This window comes from Talpa europaea (genome assembly GCF_964194135.1).
Source record: "Talpa europaea genome assembly, chromosome: 10".
In the NCBI taxonomy this organism is placed as follows: Eukaryota; Metazoa; Chordata; class Mammalia; order Eulipotyphla; family Talpidae; genus Talpa; species Talpa europaea.
In genome coordinates, this window is record NC_140077.1 from 63126164 (window position 1) to 63153125 (window position 26962).

At 41.1% G+C, this 26962-nt stretch overlaps 1 protein-coding gene across 3 annotated transcripts in view; it reads left to right on the forward strand.

The window, feature by feature from the left end:
• SPECC1L (sperm antigen with calponin homology and coiled-coil domains 1 like) overlaps positions 1–26962 on the forward strand; it is a gene marked incomplete at both ends in the record, with an annotated part of 98699 nt that overhangs the window by 65969 nt on the left and 5768 nt on the right. For all 3 annotated transcript variants that reach the window (XM_084244724.1, XM_084244722.1, XM_084244723.1), the window contains one exon: positions 417–519. In XM_084244724.1, coding sequence (XP_084100850.1) covers positions 417–519 — 103 coding nt within the window. The remainder of the gene's footprint in view (positions 1–416; positions 520–26962) is intronic.

Consider the following 26962-nt stretch of genomic DNA (forward strand, 5'->3'; position numbering starts at 1 on the left):
TTTGTTCTCAAAGGGCCAGGAAAATAGGCATGAAATGTCTATATTAACTATGACAACTTTTAGATGCTGTCAGCTCCATGTTAGTTTCTCTCCTCCGAGCATCCTGGCTCATATTCCATTCAGTGTGAAAATACACGGTACTATATCTTTTCCAGTTTCCATGTAAATAATGAGTAACAGAAACTACTGATAATGGTGGGTCTATGAGAAGCCAATAGAAATTGATGGGTAAAGTCAGATGACTTCGAAAAGATGCATTCTTACCATCTTACCATTTGATGCTATAGTGTGTGTATTTATGCTATTCAAGAATACAAACCAACACTGTTCTCTCTCCTTTTTGTTCTATCTGTGATTTATAATGGTGTTCAAAGAAAAAATATTTCAGCTATTGGTTTCTTATTTTTACACACCAGGGAAGAAAGGAAGGACCCTCTCTCAGCATTGGCAAGAGAATATGGAGGATCAAAAAGGAATGCCTTGCTGAAGTGGTGTCAGAAGAAAACAGAAGGCTATCAGGTAATCGTGGTTCTTTATTCCTACATGAGCAATTGCCAAACCAAATGTTGGGCTTTATAAGCTCACTATGATTCTCACATTAGAAATGATTAGTCTTATATTGAATTTCAGGAACATGTAAAAAGTCTACTCCAAAGTTGGTTGATTGTCACTTCAGTGAAAGAAGTTTTTTGCCTTCCAGAGTAACTAATCTTCCCAATACCTCTGTTCAGCTGTTAGAATACTTGCTTGTTTAAGTCCTGGTTAGATGCTTTTATTTTTTATTTATTTATTTATTTTTAAAGATTTATTTATTTATTTATACAAGCACTGGGTACAGTCAGAGGCGCGGGAGGGTGAGAGAATTCACCAGAGCCAGAGCGGGGAATAGAACAGGCAGACTGACGAAATACACTGCAGAGGGGAGCAGCGGGCGCGGCAGGAGAGGTCTGCACGCCATGTGGGACCCTCACCAGCGGCCGGGGATTGAACCGGCACTGTAGAGGCTGTGGGCAGCTTTGCAGCCCAGCACTCAACCGCTGCGCCACCAGGGGAGGCCCGGTTATTTCTCTTTATGCTGCTTCTCCTTTTAGTTTAGTTCAAGGTCCTTGGCATGGAGAATAAGACGACTTATGGCTGATCATAAGATTTATGGCTGACCCCTGTAGCCTTATTGACTTCTCTTCATTCTTGTGAACTCCCCAGTCTCACGTTGGCCCGGAAGGCCTTCATCCTTTCATTCTAATGCTTTCTATCTGGAAAGCGGGTTCTGCTCTGTCAGCTTAGAAATCAGCATCTATGCAAAATTGTTTTTGCCTCTGCTTTTCCCCTACAAAGGTTCATCCCTCATATGTATTGCTCCCTTCTATTCCCTCCTAAGAGCTCATGGAGCCAGCTTCCTCCTTGACCAGAAAACAATCCAGGATAGGCTGTTTTCTGAATTTCATGACATATTCTTCGCATCTATAATTTCCTGTGTTCCAAAACCCCATAGGATACAACACGGGGTGTATTGACATAGTTGGTTTGCTTGTCTGTCTTCCTTTCTAGACTGTGAGCTACCCAGGCCAGCCTATCTTTGTTTCCCTGACAACACCAAACATATAAAGCTCAGCACATAACAGAACCAAATAATTGTCTGAATCTATATATTGAATTCAGTGGGATACATTGGAGGTTCATTTCAGAACAATGGTTCTTAAACTTTTATGTGAAAACCTATAGAGATTATAGAAAAAGTGCAGATCCCTTAAGATTTGTGATTTGAGAGGTTATGGTAAGATCCTAGTGTCAGCATTTTTATAAGCACTACAGATGACCACACTACTGTAGACCACACTGAGAATCACACAGAATAGTGAGTAAGACCTTGGACTTGAGTGCCAGGTAAGGTTTGAAGGTCAACTCTGTGCCGTACTGTGTGGCCTTAACACTTATTGCTTAGCCTCTTTGAGCCTCAGTTTCCTCCTCAGGTAAAACTAAGGATTCCTAATTGAGGCAGTCATGTACATTTCCTAGCATATACCATGCGTTTAATCAATTCTGTAACTATTACTTTCTTCTTCATTATTGGGTGTCATCTTGTAGCATAAGCTTTAAATTTTTCTAGGTTACTTCTTGAGTAAATACAGATAATTATAAAGTATGTCCCTCTTAATTATGCAATTTTACCATGCAAAGTTAATTAAATAACAGCTAATTCAAACATTAAATCATTGATTTAACTAATGTCTCCTGATTCCTTCCCAATTAAATTCTCTAAAGGGTTTTGTTTTTTGTGTATGGTTGGTTTTTTAGGGGGGAGGAGAGGAGGTTGTTTAAAAATGCATACAAATAAATTCCTTAAGAACTTCAATTAAGGGCCTCCCCGGTGGCACAGCGGTTAAGCGCTAGGTTGCAAAGCTGCCCGCAGCCTCTGCAGCGCCAGTTCGATCCCCGGCTGCTCCCTGGCCACCGGAGGAGGGTCCCACATGGCGCGCAGACCTCCCCTGCCGCCCGCTGCTCCCCTCAGCAGTGTACTCGGTCCTTCTGCCTGCTCTGCTCCCCGCTCTGGCTCTGGTGAATTCTCTCACCCTCCCGCGCTTCTGACTGTACCCAGTGCTTGTATAAATACAAACAAATAAAAAAAAAAAAAAGAACTTCAATTAATATTTTTTTTCATTTACTAGGTACTTACAATGCAGGAGGAAATATAATGCAAAATAGAAGGATTAACCATGACAGTAAACCTTTTTGCACACTAGCAATCTCATGCTACAAACCCAGTTTCCCCATTCCTTACTTTCCTATAGACACTTCCCTAATGATACATATGTATGGCTTTTCTGTTTGTTTGGTTTTTGTTTCTTGTGAGATAGATCTGGTTTTGCTGTTTAAAAATAGATAGGATGCTATTTCTTTTATTCATGGTCTGTGAGTTAAAATTGGACAGTCTGAAATGCATGATCTTTTTAAATGGAAAGATATTATCTGATACAGCTCTTAATTTGTCAACCATATAAGAAGTGCCAGAGCTCTTTCCTTATCTAGCTGTAAATCCAGATGAGCATGCCATCCTTTAGGGCCAGCAGTTTAGGTCCAGTCCTTTGGTCTCTGACTCCTCTCAGTCTGCAGGAAAGGGTAGGTTCTAACACTTGGCCAGCTTTCTAAAGCAGGAGCCATTAAGTGACACTTAGCACGTACTGTTTGCATCATTAATACTTGGACCCAGATGCATCATTAATACTTGGATCATGCATGCTTCATGTCATAGGAACCATCTAATCAATGGAGATAGATTTCCTAATACCCATATCATCTTCCTTTAACTCTCTTATGAGTCATCCTTAAAATAATTGTCCTAATTACCTAATTTCATTATCTGTCCATTACAAAACAAGCTCTTGTGATTTTGCCTTTTAGGTAACAAATACATTTTTCTCTTTTAATTGTGCCCTGCCACTTAATTCTTGACTGAAGTTTTAGAAGACTAGTGTATTACTGTAGAAAGGGCATGACATTCTGATTACTGTCACATTTACGAATATAAGACTGAAACCCCACCACAAGGATAGATGACTGCCACATTGCTGTATCAGGAGTCCAACAACATTCGGGGACTATTTGTTTCTTTAAATCAGTACCTGTTTGCATAATTATGTTTTTAAATCTAATTTAAATATGCAGTTAACACTATTAATTGTTAAGTGTTTTATAGAGAGAAGTAATATGCTATTACTTCCCTAACCACTGTAATTTCTGCTTCCAAGAGATAAATATTTTCAGCTCCTTAGTGTTTCTTTATAGAGATTGATAATACAAGAGTAGCCAGGAAATAAGGAAAATAATTTGGGCCTCCCTGGTAGCTCAAGGCATTAAGACACAACCTATGGGGCCTCCCCGGTGGCGCAGCGGTTGAGCGCTGGGTTGCAAAGCTGCCCGCAGCCTCTTCGGCTCCGGTTCGATCCCCGGCTGCTCCCCGGCCACCAGAGGAGGGTCCCACATGGCGCGCAGACCTCTCCTGCCGCCCGCTGCTCCCCTCAGCAGTGTACTTCGGTCCTTCTGCCTGCTCTGCTCCCCGCTCTGGCTCTGGTGAATTCTCTCGCCCTCCTGTGCTTCTGACTGTACCCAACAAAACAAAAACAAACAAACAAATAAATGAATAAATAAATAAAACATGCCTCTAAAAAAAAAAAAAAAGACACAACCTATGAAGCAATCCGCAGCCACTGCAGCATGAGTTCAACCCCCAGCCAGGGAGCTACCCACATGGCGCAACAGACCTCTCCTGACTTACCCACTGCTCCCCTCAGCAATGTATTTCAGTCAATCTACTTGTTCTGTTCCCCACTCTGTCTCTGATGAATCCTCTCACCCCCAACACCTCTGGCCTGTACCCCAGTTCTTATATACATAAATAAATAAATCTTTAAAAAAGTAATTTATTCTCTTTGGTTCTAAATTGTATATTTAACATTTCTCTGTACCATTAGATTTTCTTTTTCTAAAAAAGACATAATCAAGAAACCTCTAAAAGTTGTTTAAGAGAGCTTTGCTGTAGGTAAAAAATGTCATTGATTTCTGATAAAATGACAGACCTAGAAACAGATTAGTTAAGCAAAAAGATAATACAGTCACTCAATCTAATAGAAAATAGTTTTAATAAATGAACGAAGGCTTTTAGTACTATCAGAGGTAAGTTAATCTCAAAGGAACATAAAATGCATGGCTTTGTCAAGTGATGTTCTCATTAGTGCTTGGACTAAATAGAAGAAGAGATTGAATGTTTCTTAGTGGATATTAATGAAATCAGAACAGCTGATGGATTAGAATGGCTTAGATATGATGTTTTTATGTATTATGCTTTACTTGCATTCTAGCAACTTTTCTTAATACAAAAATTAACTTAGCAGAAACATAACCAAACTCTGTGCCAAATAGTATGCTGGGTGTTGAAGCAGAAATCAAGAAATAAAAGATATTTCCTATTTTCAGGAAGTTTGTGGAATAGTCAGTAAAATATATATATCAGTGACTAAAATAGTGTGAATTTTTGCATATGGCTATGATAGGATATCAAACCAAACTCTGCCAAGAACTACTATAAAATCTGTATAAAGTACAAAAATATAAATGTCTTTGAAGTGTTTGGAGACTAACCAAAATAGCCAGGACAAGTTTATAGGACCCAGAATTACAGACAGAAAAACACATTTCAGTTGAACACCTGTTTTTTAAAAACCCTTGGAGCATTTGCTAACTCCTGGCATAGAGCATAGACCAAACAGAAAACAATGATATAGAACTTATTTGGGAATCACTGAGTAAAAACACTAAAATTTGAGATTTGTGCTACTAAAGTAGCCAAGACTTAAGGGTTCAGAATCCCAGAATAAAGACAACCATAACGTATTGAACTCAATGGTTAACTAAACTTTTGCTCTCAAGGTAATATATCCAACAGAAAGCTACTTCTCATAGGATAAAAACTGAAACACAGCTTTTGTTCTCATAGTACTGGGGAAACAAAAATAGAGTTCAAGACCAGCCTAAGAGGCACGACCCTGATAAGTACTTCAGGATTTCAAGAGACCTCAAACTATGCTTTACACCTAAGTGTTACCTGTAAGAGATCAGCTTGAAAATCAGCTTAGAAACTTTTGCTAATGGATCAAGGTAATCTGTCCTTTCTAGTTGCTTAAGAAACTTAAAACCTCTCTGGAGTGAGATGACATCTTCCAGTATCTTTCAGTCTTTGATTCCATAAAAAGTTCAAGCATGGCAATAAACATCAAGTGACTGAAAATCAAGATAATAGCAAAGACTGTCAGGTGATTAAGATATCAAAACCCTCAGACTCTAAAACACAGATTAGGGCCTCCCTGGTGGCGCAAGGGGTTAAGCACCGAACTATGAAGCAATCCACAGCCTCTGCAGCACGAGTTCAATCCCCGGCCAGCCAGAGAGAAACCCACATGGCGAAGCAGACCTCTCCTGTCTTGCCTGCTGTTCCCCTCAGCAGTGTATTTCAGTTAGTCTGCCTGTTCTGTTCCCCACTCTGTCTCTGGTGAATCCTCTCACCCCCCGCATCTTTGGCCTGTACTACAGCTCTTGTATGCATAAATAAATAAATCTTTTTTAAAAATAAAATAAAACACTGATTAATATGTACAAAAAAATGGATAGAGGATTTTTTTCAGAAAATTGGAAGCTATGAAATAAAATCAAATGAAACTTTTAGAACTAAAAAATACAGTAGCAGAAATTAGGAGCTTTAACACATAGGTTTAACAGCATACTTAGATACAATAGATATTTGTGAATTGAAATATTTGTTAGATAAAAATACTCACAATGATGAACTGAGAGGTGAAAGGTTGAAAAATACATAGGAGAATGTAATGGATATATGGAATACAAAGAAGGTTTAGCACATATATTTGGAGTCCTAGAAGGAAATGAGAGGGAAGGATAGGAGTGTCATAGTAAAACTGCTAGACATCAAGGCCAGAGAGGAAGATCATGAAATAGAGAGAAAAGGTATTAACTGTAGAGGTATAATGATAGTAAGACTGGTAGCTGACTTCTGAACAGATGAACAAGATAGAATGTCAGCAGGCCTACAAAAGTTAGAGGAAATGCTTTCAGCAGAAAAAGAATTTATTCCATAGGGAGACAAAATTAAAGGAATGAATAAAGAGCAATGGTAGCAGTATATGGGTAAATATAAATGAATATTGATTGTATAGTAAAATAAAAATGTCTTATTTAAAAGAGATTTAGGTTTAAAATACAAGGCAAAATGGCCCAAAAGGTTTGTGGGATGTAATTACCATAGGTCCTTGCATTATTCAAAAGTTATAAATTTCTTCATTTATGGTAGCTAATTAAGGGTCACATACTGTGGAAGTTTCTAGGGTTGTCCTATCTGATACAGTGGCCATTGACCACATGTGATTATCAAATACTTAAGATGTAGCTACTTCAGATTGAGATGTGCTGTAAATGTAAAATACATGCCAGATTTTGAAGACTTGATTTGGAAAAAGCTGTGTAAAATAGCCCACTTAAAAAATATTAATAAATGTTGATATCATACATTTTAATACACTAGGTTAAGTAAATTTAATTATGTACTTTATATTTTTTAATATGGCTGTTAGAAAAATTTAAATGATATATTGGTAACAACTAAAACAATAAAAAATGGAAAACTTTAAAAAAAAAAAGGAAAACTCATAGGAGACTAGTAGAGGGAGAGAAATGGAGTAGTAGTAATTATTTGGTTAATCCAAAAGAAGGCAGGAAAGGAGAGAAAAGAAAGCACTAAGGATAAAGTATATTATAATTGCACTATATGTAAGTGGACAAAATATTCCACTTTAAAGACAAAAAACTTTCAGATTATAAAGAACAACAAACCAAATCATGTTTTTATATGAGACATTTTAAAAGCAAAAACTGAAGATAAAAGAATGGAAAAAGATAGACTGTGTAAACACTAGCCAGAATCTGGGAGAGCTATATTAATTTCAAATGAGGTACACTTCATAGAAATATTACTAAAGATAGAGGGGAATATTCCTTTAAGATAAAAGGGTCAAAACAACAAGGCAGCCTTGGAAAACAGAATTGGAAGATTTACCTGCCCCCAAAAGAGAACTTCACAGGCAGTTATAGCACATCTGAAATTCAAATACATCTAATAATATGACCCTGAAGAACATAAAGCAAAAACTGACAGAACTAAAAGTAGAAATAAACTCTTATTAGTCATATTTTGAGTTTTGATACCTCTCTCGTAACAGAAGTAAAAAACAGAAATAATAAAGCTATAAAAGATTTGACTAACACTAGTAACCAGTTTGTACTGACAGTTATAAAGTGTTGCACCAGACAACTACAGATTGCACATTCCTTCAGATTGGTCACAGAATGTTTCTCAGTTACAAAACGTCTCAAAAAGTTCAAAGGATTAAAACCTTCAGAGTAGTCTCAGAAGGAAAGGACAAACTGATCTAGTTTCAGTAGATACAGAAAAAACACTTGATAAAGTGTAAATTTCTAACTAGAAATAGACAGAGCTTACCCTACTCCAATAAAGTGTAACTAGAAAAAATTGATAGTAAACATCAAGAAAAATGGTGACATTTCTTCCAGAGATGAGGAAAGAGACAAGACTGTCTACTCTCATTACCTCTCTGTAACTTTCTTTTGAAAGTCCTAGCCGGAGCAGGAAGGCAGAAAGAGAAAAAGTGTAATGATTGAAAAGAAAGAAATTAAACTCCTAATTCACAGTCATGATTATGATATAGAAAATCCTAACAAAGCTGCAGATAAAATGTTAGAATTAATAACAAACAGTTGAAAAAACTTTGAAGATCTGATTTTCATTAGTATTTTAAAAATCAAATACATAGAAATAAATCTAATGAAAGATGTATAGAATCAAGAAAAATATAGAACATTATTGTGAGAAATTAAGAAGACCTAAGTAAATGGCATGATATGCCAAGTTCATTGATTGGAAGAACACAATCTATTATATAGTTATGTTAGTTATGTAATACATATCAGAATGACAGCAGGGTTTTTCTCTCTTTTACTGGAAATTGATGGTTGATAAAAACATTTAAATGGAAACCCACATACCCAGATAGTCCAGGCATTCTTGGCAAACAAAGTTGAGGGTTTATTCTATCTAGTAAGATAACTTCTCAGACACTTCCATTTTTTTTTTTTTTTGTAAAGACATAAACTTTTATTTTTTATTTATTTTTTTTATAAATTTTATTGTTATATTCCCCATACAATTGCAGCCCCCCCATTCTGACCCCAATCCCTCCCTTCCCACCCCCGCCCCCCTAAAAGTGTCTCTGGTTCATAGTTTTTTGTTGATTTTGATTTTCACTTTCTTATAGTTATTCATTTTCCTGGTCCCTTATTTAAGTTTTCTAGATTCCTGCTATGAGTGAGACCATCCGGTATTTTTCTTTTTCTTTTTGGCTTATTTCGCTGAGCATGATCCCTTCCAGCGCCATCCATGTTGCTGCAAATTGCATGTGTTTATCTTTTTTGAATGCTGAGTAATATTCCATGGTATATATGTACCACATCTTCTTGATCCAGTCATCTATTTTTGGGCATTTGGGTTGTTTCCAAAGCTTAGCTATTGTAAACAGTGCTGCTATAAACATAGGGGTGCAGGTGTTCTTTGGAATTGATGTTTCTGTGTCCTTTGGGTAAATACCTAGGAGTGGAATTGCTGGATCATATGTAAGCTCTATGTTTAGTAGGTCCAGAAATCTCCATACAGCTTTCCACAGTGGTTGGACCAGTTTGCACTCCCACCAACAGTGCAGAAGAGTTCCTTTTTCTCCATACCCTCGCCAACATTTGTTGTTGCTAGCTTTTTTAATATGTGCCATTCTCACTGGTGTAAGATGGTATCTCATGGTAGTTTTGATTTGCATTTCCCTGATGACAAGTGATGTTGAACATTTTTTCATATGCCTGTTGGCCATTTGTATTTCCTCTTCAGAGAAGTTTCTTTTAAGCTCTTCTGCCCATTTCTTGACTGGATTATTTTCTTTGTTGTTGTTGAGTCTCATCAGCTCTTTGCAGATTTTTGTGATCAGTCCTTTATCATTAGTGTTGGGTGCAAAAATGTTCTCCCAGTTGGTGGGGTTTCTCTTTGTTTTTGTTATTGTCTCTTTTGCTGTGCAAAAGCTCTTTAATTTGATGTAGTCACAGCTGTTTATCTTTGCCTTCACTATCACTGCTTTGGGTGATGTGTCTGTAAAGATGTCTTTGATGTGCAAATCACGTAGTGTTTCGCCTATATTTCCTTCTATATATTTTATGGTTTCAGGTCTTATGTCTAGTTCTTTAATCCATTTTGAGTTGATTTTTGTGTATGGTGTGAGGTGGTGGTCAAGCTTCATTCTTTTGCATGTAGCGACCCAGTTTTCCCAGCACCATTTATTGAACAAACTTTCTTTGCTCCAATGCATATTCTTTGCTCCTTTGTCAAAGATTAGTTGACCATAAATCTGTGGGTTTATTTCTGGATTTTCTATTCGATTCCATTGGTCAGACACTTCCATTTGAAAAATAAAAGATCGGGTGGCCAATTAACAGCTAGAAAAGTGCTTAATATCATTAATCATCAGGGAAATGTAAATTAAAACTACAGCAAATTAAGCACAGAATGCCTAAATTAGAAGACTGATAATGTCTAGTGTTGGCAACGAAGTGAAACAATTAGAACACTTAGACACTGATGATGGGATTTTAAAATGCTCCAGCCACTTTGGAAAACTGTTTGGAAGTATCTGCTGCAGGTAAATATTCACATACCCCATGAGCAAGCAGCTTCACTGCAAGGTGTATACTCATTGGAAACACATGTATGTTCACCAAAAGACATGTGTGAGATTGTCAATTATGTTTGTTAGAGTCAAAAACTCTTTCAGCAGAAAAAGAATTTATCCCATAGGTATATGTTTTTGTTTTTCTGTTCTATTAATCTGTGCTCTCGTCTTTATTAGTTCCTTTTGCTTACTTTAGGTTTATTTGCTCTTTAGTTTAAGATAGAAGACATCTTGTTGATTTGAAGATATGTTTTTTTTCTATTATAGATACCAGAAATTTTACCAAAGTACTGCTTTTATATCAATTTTTGATATGTTATATAATCATTTACATTCAATTTGAAATACTTTTACTAATTTAATTTCCGTTCTACTTTGACCCATGGATTATTTGTATGTTAGTTTCCAAATGCTTGAGGATTTTTCCAGAGATCTTTCTGTTACTGATTTCTAATGTAATTCCATAGTGGTCAGTGAACATATTCTCTATGATCTGAGTGCTTTTAAACTTACTGAATTTGATTTTGTAGCCCATAATGTGGTATATATACTTACAACAAAAGAATTAGGGCCACTCCCCAAACCAGCTTGTTTCTTGTGATTCTTCTTGGTCACTGCATTTTGGGAGAGAACAGGGACTAGAGAAGCATTTTCTGCACATATCTTCCCATTACCTGCCCAACGCTGAGAGTTTATTTCCACTGCTGTCCTCCCTTCCCTCAACCTTTTCAAGAGCTCTTCAATCTCTCTCTCAGGAAAACATCCCACAGTTCCAATTCTTCTTTCTGTTCTTCCCCTTTCCACCTTCCTTGCATCCTCTCTTCATGATTCAAGTTGGGACTAGCGGGACGGTAGATTGGGAAAGGTTAGGAAAGCTGGGAGTCCTCCCCGTAGACGGGGGGCAGTTAATGCATTAGGCGTTCCTGACAATCTAAGCAAAGTTTAGTTGGTTTAATGTCCTCTTTTATAATTTGAATTTTAGGTCACCGGAATGGCTTTTCAGAGTAAAAATTTTAAAAGGTGCAGGCTTTTTTAATTCAAATAAAATCTAGATTTATTCAAATCTAGGCTGAAAGTCTAAATTTTTTAAATTTCACACTGTGACTTTGCATGGAAACTAAGTTCCCATGCAGAAAGATCTTACTGTATGTAAATATTCTGTGTATTTCAGGGGTTAAAAATATTTGAATGAAGGGAAAGCAGATTAGCCAGATTTGTAGTCCTGCCCGTTTTTTAATGTGAACATACATATACTTACAAGTTCTTTCTAGTGAGGTGATGAAAACTGCTATGATCTAACTGTTTTTTAACCTGATGACAAGATATCTTCATCCAGAGCTTGTGGCTGCCAGGCGAGGAGTTGACATGTCTGCAAGAGCCCCAGAGAATAGGCAGCTCTCACTTGGCCGGGCTCTTCTGTCCTCTGTCTCACACTGTGGAGGCTAGATGATCCTAGTGGCCACAGTGGAGTGAAAGAACTGTTTCCTGTCTTCAGGGGATTCCTTTTAAAGCTAAACATAGCAGCTCAGAAACAGTTTTCCCAGAATCACAATGTCCTTGTGTTCTCTTTAAACACGACCTGATAACAATTAGCATCTATTTCCAGAAATTTCCGTATATATTTTTTGAATTAATTGCTTAATAACATTACCATAAACTAGTTTGATCATGGTTTCAGTATGTGGTCGACAACATTATTCAATCAAGTTTTCGGGATTCTTTTCCCCCAGCTGACACAAATTAGCTTTCTCTACACAAGTGAAGGAGTTACATATTATACCCATTCTTAAATGCTGATTTTTACTTCTGTCACTGTGAGCTTCTTTCACAGTTACATCAGGACCTATAAATTTGAAAGATATTCAGTAATGGTGACCTTCTGAATGGCCTGGCAGAGATAGGGACTGTGCACAGCAGCAGTGGTCTCTGAGACATACTTGTGTGACTTCACCAACAGTAGGCTTGTGGTAGAAGTGGGAGAGAGAGACCTGAGGAGTTTTAAGAGAGCTTTAGAAGCTGGTTGTTCTTCTTTTCTTTTTTTTTTTTTTTTTTTAATAGAGGCATGTTTTTCTTTATTTATTTGTTTGCTTGTTTGTTTGTTTTTTTTTTGTTTATACATGCACTGGGTACAGTCAGAAGCACGGGAGGGTGAGAGAATTCACCAGAGCCAGAGCGGGGAGCAGAGCAGGCAGAAGGACCGAAGTACACTGCTGAGGGGAGCAGCGGGCGGCAGGAGAGGTCTGCGCGCCATGTGGGACCCTCCTCCGGTGGTGGGGAGCAGCCGGGGATTGAACCGGCGCCGCAGAGGCCGCGGGCAGAGAAGCTGGTTGTTCTTAACTAAGGATTTTGGCCATCTACCCTTCATTCTTTTCCATTTAGCTCCCACTAATGACATAGACAAAACATGCTGAATATTGTAAAATGGTTTGATTGCCCATCTCTCATATAATTTTAAGAGAATTATCTGAGGGATGCATTTTCTAAAATAAAATTTGGATACTTATCTGAATCAGTGCCCAAAATTCTCAAATGTTGGAGAAAGACAGACTTGAGACAGCCTGGGGAAATCATGAGAGCCAGCTTGCATTTCACAGGTGAGAAAAACTGCAAATCAGAAAGGTCGGTGTGCTTGCCTGAGAGCCTGCAAGTCAGCCTCCATCGCCTGCCCCAGGCTTCCTCCTGAGCTGTGCTGCCTCCCCAGTGGTGTCCCAAACACTTTAGTAAGTTTCCAGGAAGTCAGTATTTTTATTATGAGTAATGCTGAGAAATAGAAATGAGATAAGTAACGTTTTCAAGAGCTGCTTAATAGTACTAAAAGCAGAACCATTAAATTGTCTGGGTCAAATAATCCTTATATATCATTTCAGATAGCATGTATGGTCCTTTCCTTCCTTACCTCTTGAGAAATCATTTTCCCCTTGTGCAGTGCAATGTGATGCTAGCATAATAATTTGAAGTCTAGAGAGGAGCTAAAATTTGACAGGTTAATTTCATTATATATATGAGTGCTCTGGCTTTTCACGAATGAGTTTAGCCTGAGGTCATTCAGGAAATTTAGGGTGACCTCTCCATTTATAGAAGCAGGTTATTTGGCACAGATCAGAATAAGCATCTTTCCCTGTGCTTCTTTTTTTGAAAGATTTATTTTTATTTATGCATACAAGAAGTAGAGTATAGGCCAGAGGTGTGGAGGATGAGAGATTTCACCAGAGACGAGTGGGAAGCAGAACAGACGGACCTACTGAAATACACTGCTGAGGGGAGGAGCAGACAGGAGAGGTCTGCTGCACCATATGGCTCAGCTCCCTGGCCTGGGATAGAACTCATGCCACAGTGGCTGGTGATAGCTTGATAGCGCTGCTGATTCTTTAACCCCTGTGCCACCAGGGATGCCTTCCCTGTGCTTATTTGCCATCCATCTATATGTGTTCGTTGGTTTAGTATCTGTGGGGGCAGAAATGACACAGGGCAGGTTTTCTGATCCAGCAGACCAGGTAAAGGAGGAGTCCAAGAACCCTCAGTGGCTTTTGCAGGTTTTTTATTGCGATTTACCAGGCACATGGCAGGCAGGAGTACTGTGGGGCCGGGAGACTGGCAGGCCTCCCAGCCCCCAGCAAGTCTTCACTCTTTCTGGGCTCTCCAGCCTTCTCTCTGCTTCTCTGCTCTCGGCTTCTCTGCTTCTGCTGGCGTCCCCGCGACGCTGCCCCTAAAAGCCCAGTCTTAGCCCAGGTGAAACCCATCTACATATGCCCACACCCTACTCCCACCATCAGGCATGCATTCAGGACCACAGGGTTCCATCATCTATTCTGATGGCGGGAGGGCAGAAAAGCCTGATACTTTTTACCTTACCCTACAGTATCTGTTCAGCGTTTTTTCCTACTTTCTTATTGTTGTTTATTAATAAATTTTAGATCCTTTAAATATTCTGATCCTTCATACATCATTTGCAAATATTTTCTCACATTCTGTGGCTTGTCTTTTCAGTTGGTTAAGAGTGGTTTTGGAAGTGGAGAAGTTCTTAATTTGATGATGTCCAATATATATTTATTTTTTCTTTCATGGTGCATGTGTGTTTTTGGTATTTATATGTGAGAAATGTTTGCCTGCCCCAAGGTCCCAAGGATTATCTCCTGTCTTGCAGAATTTCTTTTTTTATTTTTTTTAAAGATTTTTATTTATTTATTTACACAAGAACTGGGGTACAGGCCAGATTCACAGGAGGGTGAAAGGATTCACCAGAGACAGAGCGGGAAACAGAACAGGCAGACTGGCGAAATACACTGCTGAAGGGAGCATGAGGCGAGACAGGAGAGGTCTGCCACGCCACGTGGGACTCTCACCGGCCGGCCGGGATCGAAATGGCGCTGCAGAGGCTGTGGACAGCTTCATAGCGCTGCGCTCAACGGCCTGCGCCACCAGGGGAAGCCCTGTCTTGCAGAATTTCTAGTCAGTCTTAGGTTTTACATTTAGGTCCAGTTTGAATTTACTTTTATGTATGGTGTGAAGTATGACGTGTAGCTAATTTTAATGTTGGCTCTTACTTAAATTGGGAAGAATGGCATGTCGAAGAAAGAGGGAAGGAAAGAGCTACACAATGTCAGAGGTGGTTGAGGTGAAGGGAATAAGACTCGTCTGTTCTCCAAGGTGAGGACATTTCAAGGAAGAGAGTAAAAAAGAGAAACACGTTCACTGAATTAGACTGCTTCTATGTCTGTGACACATTTTGATTGGATTTTTGCCTCCCTATTGATATTTGCCCCATCCTTTTCATCTCTATACTCAGGAGAAAATTAATTGTGGAGAAGATAAAGGATGTAATTTTATTGGGCTTGTTATCAGGCTATATTCACTGGGTGGGATGAGTTTCCACTCTGGGCCTAGGTGTCTGGTGATGGGATGATTCCTGGTGTTTGCATCTTCCTTCTGAAAGAAACCTCTTTTTCTGTATGCATCTTTTTAATACTTTCTCTTCTGTCAGCATCTATATTGGAAATTTTTCCTTTCTTTGCTCTAAATCAAGCATGAAATTAATATTTAACACTTTACTGTGCACAGTGTATTATTTCCAAATTTTGAAAGTTTACACTTTTTCCTGGGCATAATTTAAAACCTTTTTAATGGCTTGTTTGTTATCACAAGCATTCATCATTGTGCTACATAGAATCCTGTTTTGAGTGTCTTTGTACTTCTGCTGCCAGTGAATCCCTCAACTCTCTCTGACTACATCCTGATGTATTTTATCATCAAGAAAACAACAGAAAGAGCTTGTAACAAACTTGTTTGTGAAATAAAACCAGAAAAATAACTGGTAGCACTAGCACCAAACACCATACACAGGTGTATCACAAACTCTGCTCTGGGGCCTGTGATAACTCTGTTCCGTACTTCTACTAGTGGTATCTGGTTGTCTTTGGTCCAAAATAAAGTGTCTTCCCATTTCCCCTTATTTATTTCACTTAAAGGTGAGGTAAGAAAACCACCAGAGGGCCTCCCTTGGTGGCAAGGCAGTTGAGCACAGCACTGTGAAGCTGTCCACAGCCTCTGCAGCTCCGGTTCGATCCTGGCCGGCCAGCGAGGGTCCCACATGGCGTGGCAGACCTCTCCTGTCGCGCCCGCTGCTCCCCTTAGCAGTGTATTTCATCGGTCTGCCAGTTCTGTTCCCCGCTTTCTCTCTGGTGAATCCTCTCACCCTCCCATGCATCTGTCCTGTACCCCGATTCTTGTATAAATAAATCTTTAAAAAAAAGAAAGAAAGAAAACCACTGGATTTGGGACTTCAGAAAGAAGTGCAAGAGGGAGGGCCTCCCCGGTGGCGCAGCGGTTGAGCGCTGGGTTGCGAAGCTGCCCGCAGCCTCTGCAGCGCCGGTTTGATCCCCGGCTGCTCCCCGGCCATGGGAGGAGGGTCCCACATGGCGCGCAGATCTCTCCTGCCGCCCGCTGCTCCCCTCAGCAGTGTACTTCGGTCCTTCTGCATGCTCTGTTCCCCGCTCTGGCTCTGGTGAATTCTCTCACCCTCCTGCCCTTCTGACTGTATCCAGTGCTTGTATAAATAAATAAATAAATCTTTAAAAAAAAAAAAAAAAAGAAGTGCAAGAGGGAGGTACCACAGGTGTAGTACCTTTTTTAGATATTTTGCCATTTTCTCTGTGCCAAAGTGCTATTAGAAATGTAGAAACTGATTCACTGACAGATGGAAAAGAACACTTCAGTTCCTACTATAAGCAATAAAATAAGTTCATCTTAAGGTGAGCATGCAATATTGAGCATTCTTCCCTGAGATCATTTCCTTCCCAAGCTACTGAAAGATCCCAGACACTTTGTATCCCGGATGCCTTGTGCTTTGGTGTTGTGGGTTGACCAGATACATTGCCTATGATATCAGAGATGGGAAGTGCCACGCTGGGTAAGATCCATGGTCATTCCAGGCTCACATTCCATCTTGGCACACATCAGAAGGTATTCCTGGTGGGCGGGCAGGCAGTAGGCTGTTAACCCTCTGAAATGTGAGTACCAAAAGAATAATGATGCATCCAAATGGGCATTTTCCATGTTAGGGAATTCCCATCAATGCGATGGTTTAAATCTGTTCTGTTCTATATTGAACTGACAGTATACTATAGTATCCTTTTTTGCATAAATTATATTTTTCAAATTTAAAGTATTTAAATGATTCAGATATGCTCTGTGTCCATTCTTTATGCTTTGTGAAATACTATCTTCCAGTAGCCCCCATTTTTAGAAATTGAAGCATTCCGTCCCTCCCAAGCCTATCTCTGTACTGAAGCTTTCAGATCTGCTAAAACATTTTTTTTCTCTACTTTCCCTAAGTTTCATTAGGCCAGAATATTATTCAGCAAGTCTTTGCTGGGTGCCTAAAGGATATCTCAGACTTTCTGCTCAGTCTTGGTGGATGGAGAACAAGCCCACCCTTGAGGAGCTATATGTTCTAAGAGAGAGAAACAAAGCTATGTAAGTGCAGTATGTAGGCTTGATGGGGACTCACGTTAGAAACCTGCCTGCTCATGTCATCTCTGGCCCAAAGTAGTAGGTGTCCTGAAATTCAAGATGTTAACTAGGGGACAAGTACTGAGGACCCAGCATGACAGTCTTCTGACATTCCAAGGGTGGGGAACAATCTCGTGTTTGAAAAGGTGGATTCAGCACTATCTTTGGGAGATTGACTAGGGGTACAGGCTGTTCTGCCCTCCATAGCTTACATTATCTTAGTGAGTCTTCATAATTGGATATTTTGTCCATATTGTATATGAGAAAATTGAGACTCCTTTAAGTTAAACTGCCTGCCCTAAGGCCCTGTTAAAGAAGTGACCCCAACATTCAGACCCCAGATCCATCGGGCCCTAAAGCCATGACACCTCCGCCACACAGCTCTGCTTTTCAAACAAGTATCTGCAGAGGGTGGTTTTTGAATCAATGAAAGAATTTCCTGGGCCTCCCTGGTGGCACAGGCAGTTGAGTGCAGCCCTGTGAAGCTGTCTGCAGCCTCTGCAGTGCTGGTTCGATCCCCCGCCGGCCTCGGAGTAACCCACATGGTGAGCAGACCTCTCCTGTCTCGCCTGCTGCTCCCCTCAGCAGTGTATTTCAGTCAGTCTGCCTGTTCTGTTCCCCATTCTGTCTCTGGTGAATCCTCTCACCCTCCTGCACATCTGACCTGTGCCCTGGCTCTTGTATAAATTAAAAAAAAAAAAAAAGATGACTTTCTTAAGACTTATAGTGGAGGGGCAGTTGGCCTAGTAAGGTAAAGTGCTTCCTTCCTGTCACCAGAACGTTCTAGGATAGGCTGGAGAGCCTTTTCTCAGAGACGGTATTTAAACAGGATTTCATTGTGAGTCTAGGCTGCTAACATTTGGTGGGCTTCAAGGCTTGCGCCACCCAGGCAGCTCTGTATCCATCTATTTCAGAGCCTGAGGACAAAACTGGTGAGCTTTACCTAAGGATAAACTAAAGAAGGCCAGGCCAAGGAAGTTTTGGAGTGCCTCAAACACTTCTTTTCCCCATGCCCTTCCCCAAGGGCACCAACCAGGGTAAATGTTACTTGAGGATTACTGTATGTCCCCTTTAGTTGAAATTGCATTTTGATGAGTAATAACCCCTGCCAAAGCTAAACTGAATCTAGAAAACTAATTCTTAAGCTGCTAATAAAACTGCTCACAACATGCCGTGGATTCATGAATCAGCTGTGACCCAGCCAGCAGGTCTCAATTACCATCTCTTCTTGGTGGCAGTTTTTCTGAAATTTCAAAAAGAAAGCTTTGTGGTTCCTGTGTGCTCTTCTGTGAAGTCTCCCCTTTATCTCTTAGGGTGACATTTACTGACCTATCCTGAATGTCCCCCAAATAGGGTCATCTGACCAAAAAAAGTTTCAGCATGTTGAACCCCAGACATAGTATTATATCTTAGGATTTGTCTTTGTGAAACTTAACATAGTTAGGGCTGTATCCTAGAAGTGCCTTCACTACTTGGAGCATTTGGGGCAACTTCTCTCACCAAAGCATGAGCAGCTCTTTGGAACAGTCACCCACTGATGATGTATCAGATCACTTTTGAGTTACCAGAAGCTTTCCAGTGGTGGTGGACAAAGCTCATCCTACCCATAACTCCTTGTTTGCTTTTAAGAAAATTTTTTTTAATTGTCAAAGCAAAGCCATAATAAATTCCCTTAGAACTCACTCAGAAATCATTGCATTTAAGCATTATAACCTCTGATTAGATGATCTGGGATAAGTTTCTTATGAGATCTACCTGGTGTACAGCATTTTTGAGCATGTGCTACTTGAGAATGTCTGTCTGCCAATTGTTTTTTGTTGTCATAAAATATACATAGCATAAGACTTACCATTTTGGTCATTTTTTTAGTGCACAATTCAGTGGCATTAAGTACAATTCAGTGGCATTCACAGCATTGTACATCCATCAAAAATTTAGTTCCAGAACTTTTTATCACCCCAAATAGTCTCCTCCAGTACTTATTAGCAGTCACTCCCAGTTCCTGCACTCCTGGCCCATGATAACCACTAATCTATTTTCTGTTTCAGGATTTCACTGTTCTGAATATTTCATATAAATGGAATCATCATATTTGGCCTTTTGTGCCTAGTTTTCACTTAGCATTGTATTTCAAGACTCATCCAACTTGGAGCATGTATTAGTACTTCATTCCTTTTTTGGTTGAATATACCACATTTGGTGGATATTCAGGTTGTTTCCACATTTTGGCTGTTATGTATAGTGCTGTTCCCAACATTCTTGTGCAGATATTAGTTTCATCACCCATTTTCAGTTCTTTTAGGTTTATATCTAGGAGTGGAATTGTTGTATGGTAATGATGTATTTCATTTATTGAGGAACCACCAGACTTTTCCACCAGCAATGTATGAGGTTTCTAATTTCCCCACATCCTCGACAGCACTTGTTATTTTCCTTTTTTAAAAAATAATCAGCATTCTACTTGGTATGGAGTGGTAACTCATTGCAGTTTTGATTTGTATTTCCCTTATGACTTAATAGATTTGTGCATCTTCTCATGTGCTGTTGGCAATTTATTTTCTTTGGAGAACTATGTATTCAAGTCCTTGACCTATTTGGACATTTGGTTTGTCTTTTTGTTGTTGAGTTACAGTTTGGGTTGTTTTTAATGGAAATTTCCAAATACAAGCTAAAATAGTGAGAATAGTAAAACAACCCCCTTGTACTTATCCCCAGCAACAAGTCACAACCACATAGTCTTCTCACTCTCCCACCCGTCTCCCCGCATGATTCTGAAGCATATCCCAGCCATTCAATATGATCATATGTTTAGATAGAGTTGAAGATTCCCAGTTGAAGCATAGTTTTACTGTTAATTTACTGAATTAAGATCCAAATAAAGTTTGTACTTTGCATTTGGATAATGTCTCTTTTAAGTCTGTTTTAATCTTAATATTCTCCCTTTTTTCCCTCTCACTGTATCTTTTTGAAACAACTGAATTGAGTATCCTATTGAGCTTGAACATTTTAGGTTTTATTAATGACATCGTGGGAGAATTGTCATGCTATAAATTGGTAGATTGAGCTGTTGGTTAGATCTGATTCCAGTTCAAATTTTTGACAGAATACCCCACCTGTGGAAGTGTGTCATCTGTCCAGGTGTAAAGTAGACTGTGACTCTCTACCTATGGTGTTACTGGCCACTGATAATTGTTTTTACCAGATTTCAAGATTTTAATTCTGTCAGTCATTCCTCCTTCATCCATTAGAGGAACTTGTTTATCAGCTGTTGATTATCTTGACATCCAGTCTGGTCAGGAAAGTTCCATCAAGTATTTAATCCCTTCCTTTTATTTTCCAGCACTCAGGACCATGAATTTCCAAGCTGGGCTTGTTGTGTTTCTGTCAACATCATCATGAACTCATAGACTTAACCTTTTAGATATTGCCATGCATTACACTTTCATCTGCCTTCAGCTTTTAGCTTGGTGACCCTCCCTTCTCAGCTGCACATTCAGGTCACCTGGGAACCTTAAAAAAAAAAAAAAAAAAGATACCTAGAAAAGCTATGTCAGCTATTCTAGTGACATATGCATATGTCACTTTGAAAAGGCTTCCAGGTGATTCTGATGCCAGTGAGGATTGAGGGTCCTTATTGGAACCTCCTCCCCTTATAAAGTGCACAAGATGCTACGTTCAGGTCACTGGCTTGCCCTCTGCTGCCTGCCTGGCTTTCTCCCTCTTTCCCGCATAAGCCCCAACACCTGACCTTCCTGATGTGAGATGCAGACTCCCTGGAGAGATCCCTCACCCCCACCCCTATCCCTACCCCCAACTGAGTAGAGATTAGTTAAACTGGAGACAAGCTAGAATCCTCAGGGCAACACCTTTATATCAGCAACCCCAGGCACCATCGAGGCTTCTCACTACTCCCAGGGCCTTGTGGGGCCTTCTGAGTTTCATAGTCACTACCTGAAGGGGTGAAAACCATGTCTTTGTGAATTTTCCCTCTTTTTGGTATTGTGTTCCTCCTCTCCACCCCACCCCTACTGTACCACACAGAAAAATGCACACACACACACTCAGATTCTCAAACACCCTCCAGACTCTGCCCCGTGGCCTGAATCTGAGGCAGTGTGGGCAAGGATTTTGTTTGTAACCCAATCCTGTCTGATGAAGAGTAGACTGTAACGCCCAGAGCATGTCATCCCCAGTGTATTGGGTCACTCTGGCTCTGCCTGACAGGGACCTGTGGTCATCACCTCTATAGTTGAAACAGGCATAAGGTGGGAAAATTAGTCCTTTCACATGTTAGCAGAAAAGTGAATAATGGTTTTTGACTTCTTGCCCTGTGCCCATGAAAGTGGAATTTCCTTAAATAGATCAGAACCTTAATAACTATTTAAAGAGCGTGTTATATTTGAGAGTGAATTTTATGACCCTTAAACTTAAGGCAAATTAAAACATTAAACATTTAGGGCCTCCCTGGTGGCGCAGCAGTTGAGCGCTGGGTTGCGAGGCTGCCCGCAGCCTCTGCAGCGCCGGTTCGATCCCCGGCCACTGGCGAGGGTCCCGCATGGCGCGCAGACCTCTCCTGCCGCCCGCTGCTCCCCTCAGCAGTGTATTTCATCAGTCTGCCTGCTCTGCTCCCCGCTCTGTCTCTGGTGAATCCTCTCACCCTCCCGTGCTTCTGACTGTACCCAGTGCTTGTATAAATAAATAAAAATCTTTAAAAAAAAAAAAAAACATTTAAAACATTGTCTTACGATATTTAAATAATTTTTAGTAGAGATTTATGCAGTTTCTTGTTTCTGTGTTCCAGCCCCCAACTCTCAGTGCATACAAAGGCATGCTGAAGCAGAGCATCTGAAGGCCTCAGAAACAATGCCATATATAAAGTCACAGGAGTGAGGGCCTCCCTGGTGGTGCAGGCAGTTGAGCGCAGCACTGTGAAGCTGTCCTTAGCCTCTGCAGTGTGGGTATGATCCCAGCCACCCAGAGAGATACCCACATGGTGCGGCCGACCTCTTCTGTCTCGCCCACTGTTCCCCTCAGCAGTGTATTTCAGTCAGTCTGCCTGTTCTGTTCCCCACTCTGTCTCTGGTGAATCCTCTCACCCTCCCGTACATCTGGCCTGTTACCCTGGTTTTTGTAAATCTTTAAAAAAAAGTAAATCTTTTAAAAAAAATAATAAAAATAAAGTCACAGGAGTGGAAAAGGGCTTCCATCCCAGGTCTAAAGCAGCGAGTGGAAAATGTCCAGCCACTCCCTCACAGTGTATGAGGGTATCAGGCAATTTTAGAAATCCAAGTCTGAATTTTCATGGTTGGAAAGAACAGCAAATGGCACTGTGAAACAGGTCATGTCACTTGACAATCAGATCACTTGGTTGCCATTTTCTGGACAGGAGGATGTATGCTTCTAGAAAAAATATGGCAAAGGACCTCATTTGAGTCTGTGGTCAGCCTTTTGTGAACATCTGTTGTGGCGCATCACACTCTTCTTTTTGTCCATGTAATCCAAACATAGAGTTATCTTGCAGAGTAGAAAAACCCCAAAGTAACCTGAAAATTAAATGTAAAATATTAATTCATTAATTAGGTACTTGCATTATAATTACTAGTGTGTTTTGTGTGTCTCTTTAAAAAAAAAAAAAACTGTTTCCTTCCTAGAGAACTTGGCGTCATTGCTGTGACTAGTGAACGTCTGAGTCCTTCCATGAGCATGCATGTGCCCCTCAGATCAGCAAGGTGCTAGCTTTCGGAACAGTTTATTTTAAAAGGGACAGGCTCCAGAAACTGGCCACTGCCTGAGTCAGGACATAGTGGTGTTAAAGGCTCTCGACCTATAGTCATTTTGTCCATCTGCAAAGCATTTGGGCCCTACTACCAGGGAGATATGCCCTGGAAGATGCTATTTTACAATCAAGGCCCTTCCTTGTGCACTGAAAGTGCCACTTTTTTAAAAAACAGAATTTCCATTTCTAGACAACCTTTGTGAAATAAACATGTAAAAAGAGTATATGTGTGAAAGTTATAAACTAATATTAACTTTGTTGATGTAGTGGCTTTTTTTTTAAAGATTTATTTATTTTCATACAAGAACTGGGGTACAGGCCAGAGGCACAGGAGGGTGAAAGGATTCACCAGAGACAGAGTGGGGAACGGAACAGGCAGACAGACCGAAATACACTGCTGAAGGGAGCAGCAGGTGAGACAGGAGAGGTCTGCCACGCCATATGGGTGTCTCCCCAGCCGGCCGGGAATCATACCCATGCTGCAGAGGCTGCGGACAGCTTCACAGTGCTGTGCCAACCCGCTACACCACAGGGGAGGCCCTGTAGTGGCTTCTTAATTTGTGAGTGATCTTCATTGAATAATTTGCCATTGCTTAATTATGCTATTGACTACTCTCTGCAGTGGTAGCACTCTCCTCCTTTGGCTTCTGGTTTTTCTTTTGTATGGCCTTCCTCTGTGTACCTCTGAAGGCTGTTCATCTCTGCATGGCCCTTACATGAGGGAGATCCAAGAGCCTTCATCTGAGACCTCTTTCCTTCTCACTGCCCTCTCTGACCATCCCTTGGAGGGTTCACCAGGGAGCTGCTTCACTCATGGCCCTTGTACATTTATATCCCCCAACACAGCTTGCACCTCCAGCCCCACCATGTTAACACCCCCAAGTTCCTCCCTTTAGGTGTCTCGAAGCACTGTGAACACAATTTGTCAGAAGTGCTTCTCAGCCTCCATGACGATCCCCGCTATTCCCACTGATGTTCAGCTCTGCCAGCAGAAACCATGGTCACCTTCAGTAGTGCACGCACGACCCTTCTTCATATCCATTGTGTTACCAAGTTTAGTTTGCTTTAGCTCTGAATTATTTCTGTTGCCACTTCCTTCTCCCACCTGCCACCTCTCACGGTGACCTTTTTATTTCCTGCCCAGCAGCCCCAGTTCCCAGTTTAACCACACTCCCCCTGAAGCCTGCCCTGAGACTGGGTCTGCGTCAGATGCACCTGTTGGGCTCTGTCTTGCAAGACATCTCATTCTAGGAGAGCTGAGGCCCAGGCTGGGCCTTGGTCCTGGACGAGGACTGCTCTGTGGGTGAAGAGTCAACAGTCCTTTTCCTGTCTTCTGTCCTGCTATAGACCTGCATGTGTCTCCCTGGGGGCCAGTGCCCTGGCTCCTCTCCAAGATGAAGGCCTTCTTTACCAACAGTGAAAGAACAGGGCTCTGGACACTTCACTCTTTATTTCGCAGGCCTGCAGAACACAGAGCCACACAAAAAACCTGCTGCCCCTGTCAGGGGAGCTAAATTGGGTACCTGGACCCACCTGTGAAGTGAGGCTTCCCCACAACTGCAAGTAGTTCTCAGACACCAATTGAATGGGTATCCTGATGACCAAATTCCAGTGTCGGGGGAGGGGTACCCTATGCCAACCAACCAACAGTGCTACGACACTAGCAGAGCATCTGGGAATTCTACTCAATTCTGATACTATCTCCCTAGAGAAAGCATCAGATTCTGTGGCCTTAAGAGTTCAGTTTCCCAACACCACCCTCCACTTAAGATGCCAGTGGCAAAGCCCAGGCTTCTGACCAAGTGACGAAATCAGGTGTCCATGAACCCCTCCTCAGGTTTGATTAATTGAGTAGAGCAACTCACAGAACTCAAGAAAGCTTTTACTTCCGAGAACACTGGTTTGCTATAAAAATGTGTAACTCAGGAACAGCCAAATGGAAGACATGCGTAGAGCAAGATAGGGGAGAAAGGCAGAGCCTCCATGCTCTCTCGAGGCTCACCATTCTCCCCCCCAAATCTCTACGTGTTCATCAACCAGAAGCTCTCTGATCCCTCTTGGGTTTTTATTATTATTTAGGCCAATTTGAATTATTGGCCACTGACAGCTGATACTAATCTCTAGCACTCTCCCCTCCCTGGAGATCCTGGACCTGTGACTGGAAGTTCCAATACTTTGAATCATGGGCACCAGCCCCAATCCTCAGGTGCTTCCAGAAGTCACCTCATTCACTTAACACCTTTACCATTCTCAACATTTAGAACATTCCATTAGGAGCTGTGAACCTGGAACTGTGAATGATGACCAAGTTTATATTTCTTATAAATCACAATAGCGCAGGGACACATTCTGCCTCATAACATGAATCCCTTTGAAACAAGGATTATAGAGAAGGTTTCCTACCAATGTGTTCCAAGTGAATCCTGAGGAGTTGAGATTTAGAAGTAGCCAATTATCTGAGAATCCATTATCCAACCCTTGGAGAACAGGAAGGGTACCCACACTAAAAGCCCATATTTTTTATGTGACGCACCCATTGAATGTCAGGTAGAGGTTTACTGGTGACATAATTAACAGCAAGGGTCAACAGACTTGATCATGTGGCCAGGAGCTGCCTAGGGACATGGTGCTTTTGTTGCCTATTGGCACCCTATAATGGGATGGGTACCATCCGCTACAAAGTACCTATCTCCCATACAATTAAGTAAGCAGACCCATAAAAATCCCTTATCTTTGTAGAAGGCCGCACAGTTTCACAGAGTGTGAATGATGGGCCAGGTGTGTACATTCACTTTACAGAGAAAAGCCACTCGCTGGGACCCAGCACCTGGTGTCAGGCCTGGTTAAGCACCCCTACCTGAAGGCTTTATACTGGTGGTGGTTTAGTTGTTTTTATCCAAGGCACAGAAACGTTTGCTTTTTTTTTCTCATCTGCTAAGACAGTTCAAGGCCAGCTCTGTTAACCTGGCTCTCAGGGGCAGAGTCAATTGATCATGTGTTATGGGAACCAGGAAACCACAGGCAGACTTACCTGCCTGTGCCTGTTGCCACCTCACTCAGAAGACAGCAACAGAAAGTTTGGCCCAGACTTCACACGGCACATTCCTCTAGGTCCAGGCACTGAACCGGATACCTGTTAAGAGATGAAAGCTAGGGCCTCCCCTGGTGGCGCAGCAGTTGAGCGCTGAGCTGCAAAGCTGCCTGCAGCCTCTGCAGCGCCAGTTCGATCCCCAGCCGCCAACAAGGGTCCCACATGGTGCGCAGACCTCTCCTGTTGTGCCCGCTGCTCCCTTCAGCAGTGTATTTTGTCAGTCTGCCTGTTCTGTTCCCTGCTCTGGCTCTGGTGAATCCTCTCACCCTCCCACGCTTCTGACTGTACCCAGTGCTTGTATAAATAAATAAATCTTTTTTTTAAAAAAAGAGGTGAAGGCTAGTGGGAACCTGCAAATGTTGGCTCCTGTGAGCTCCATCACTAAGGAAAACTGGTTTGGGGCCTGGCATCTGCTTGGAGCCCACTGGATATCCTGGTGGTGGGGCACAGTGGGTGGCCTGCAGCCCCACAGGGGTGTGAGTAGGGCCTGGCTGAGTGCTGTCACAGTTTTGGAATGAGTAGTCCTCACTGAACAGGAAAGGAGCTGGCATTTGGTGGAATGGCCACTGCTCTGGCAATATGAAACAATTTTGTACTTTTACTTGTATTTATTTGTATTAATCCTGTCATAATAATGGGTAATAATTTAAGAGCTCTAGAGAGGAAAGGAAGCCAGGAGAACTTTTCCCCATCTTCTGATACGGATTTTCCAGCCTTGTGCTTTTCAGCCTCAGAGAA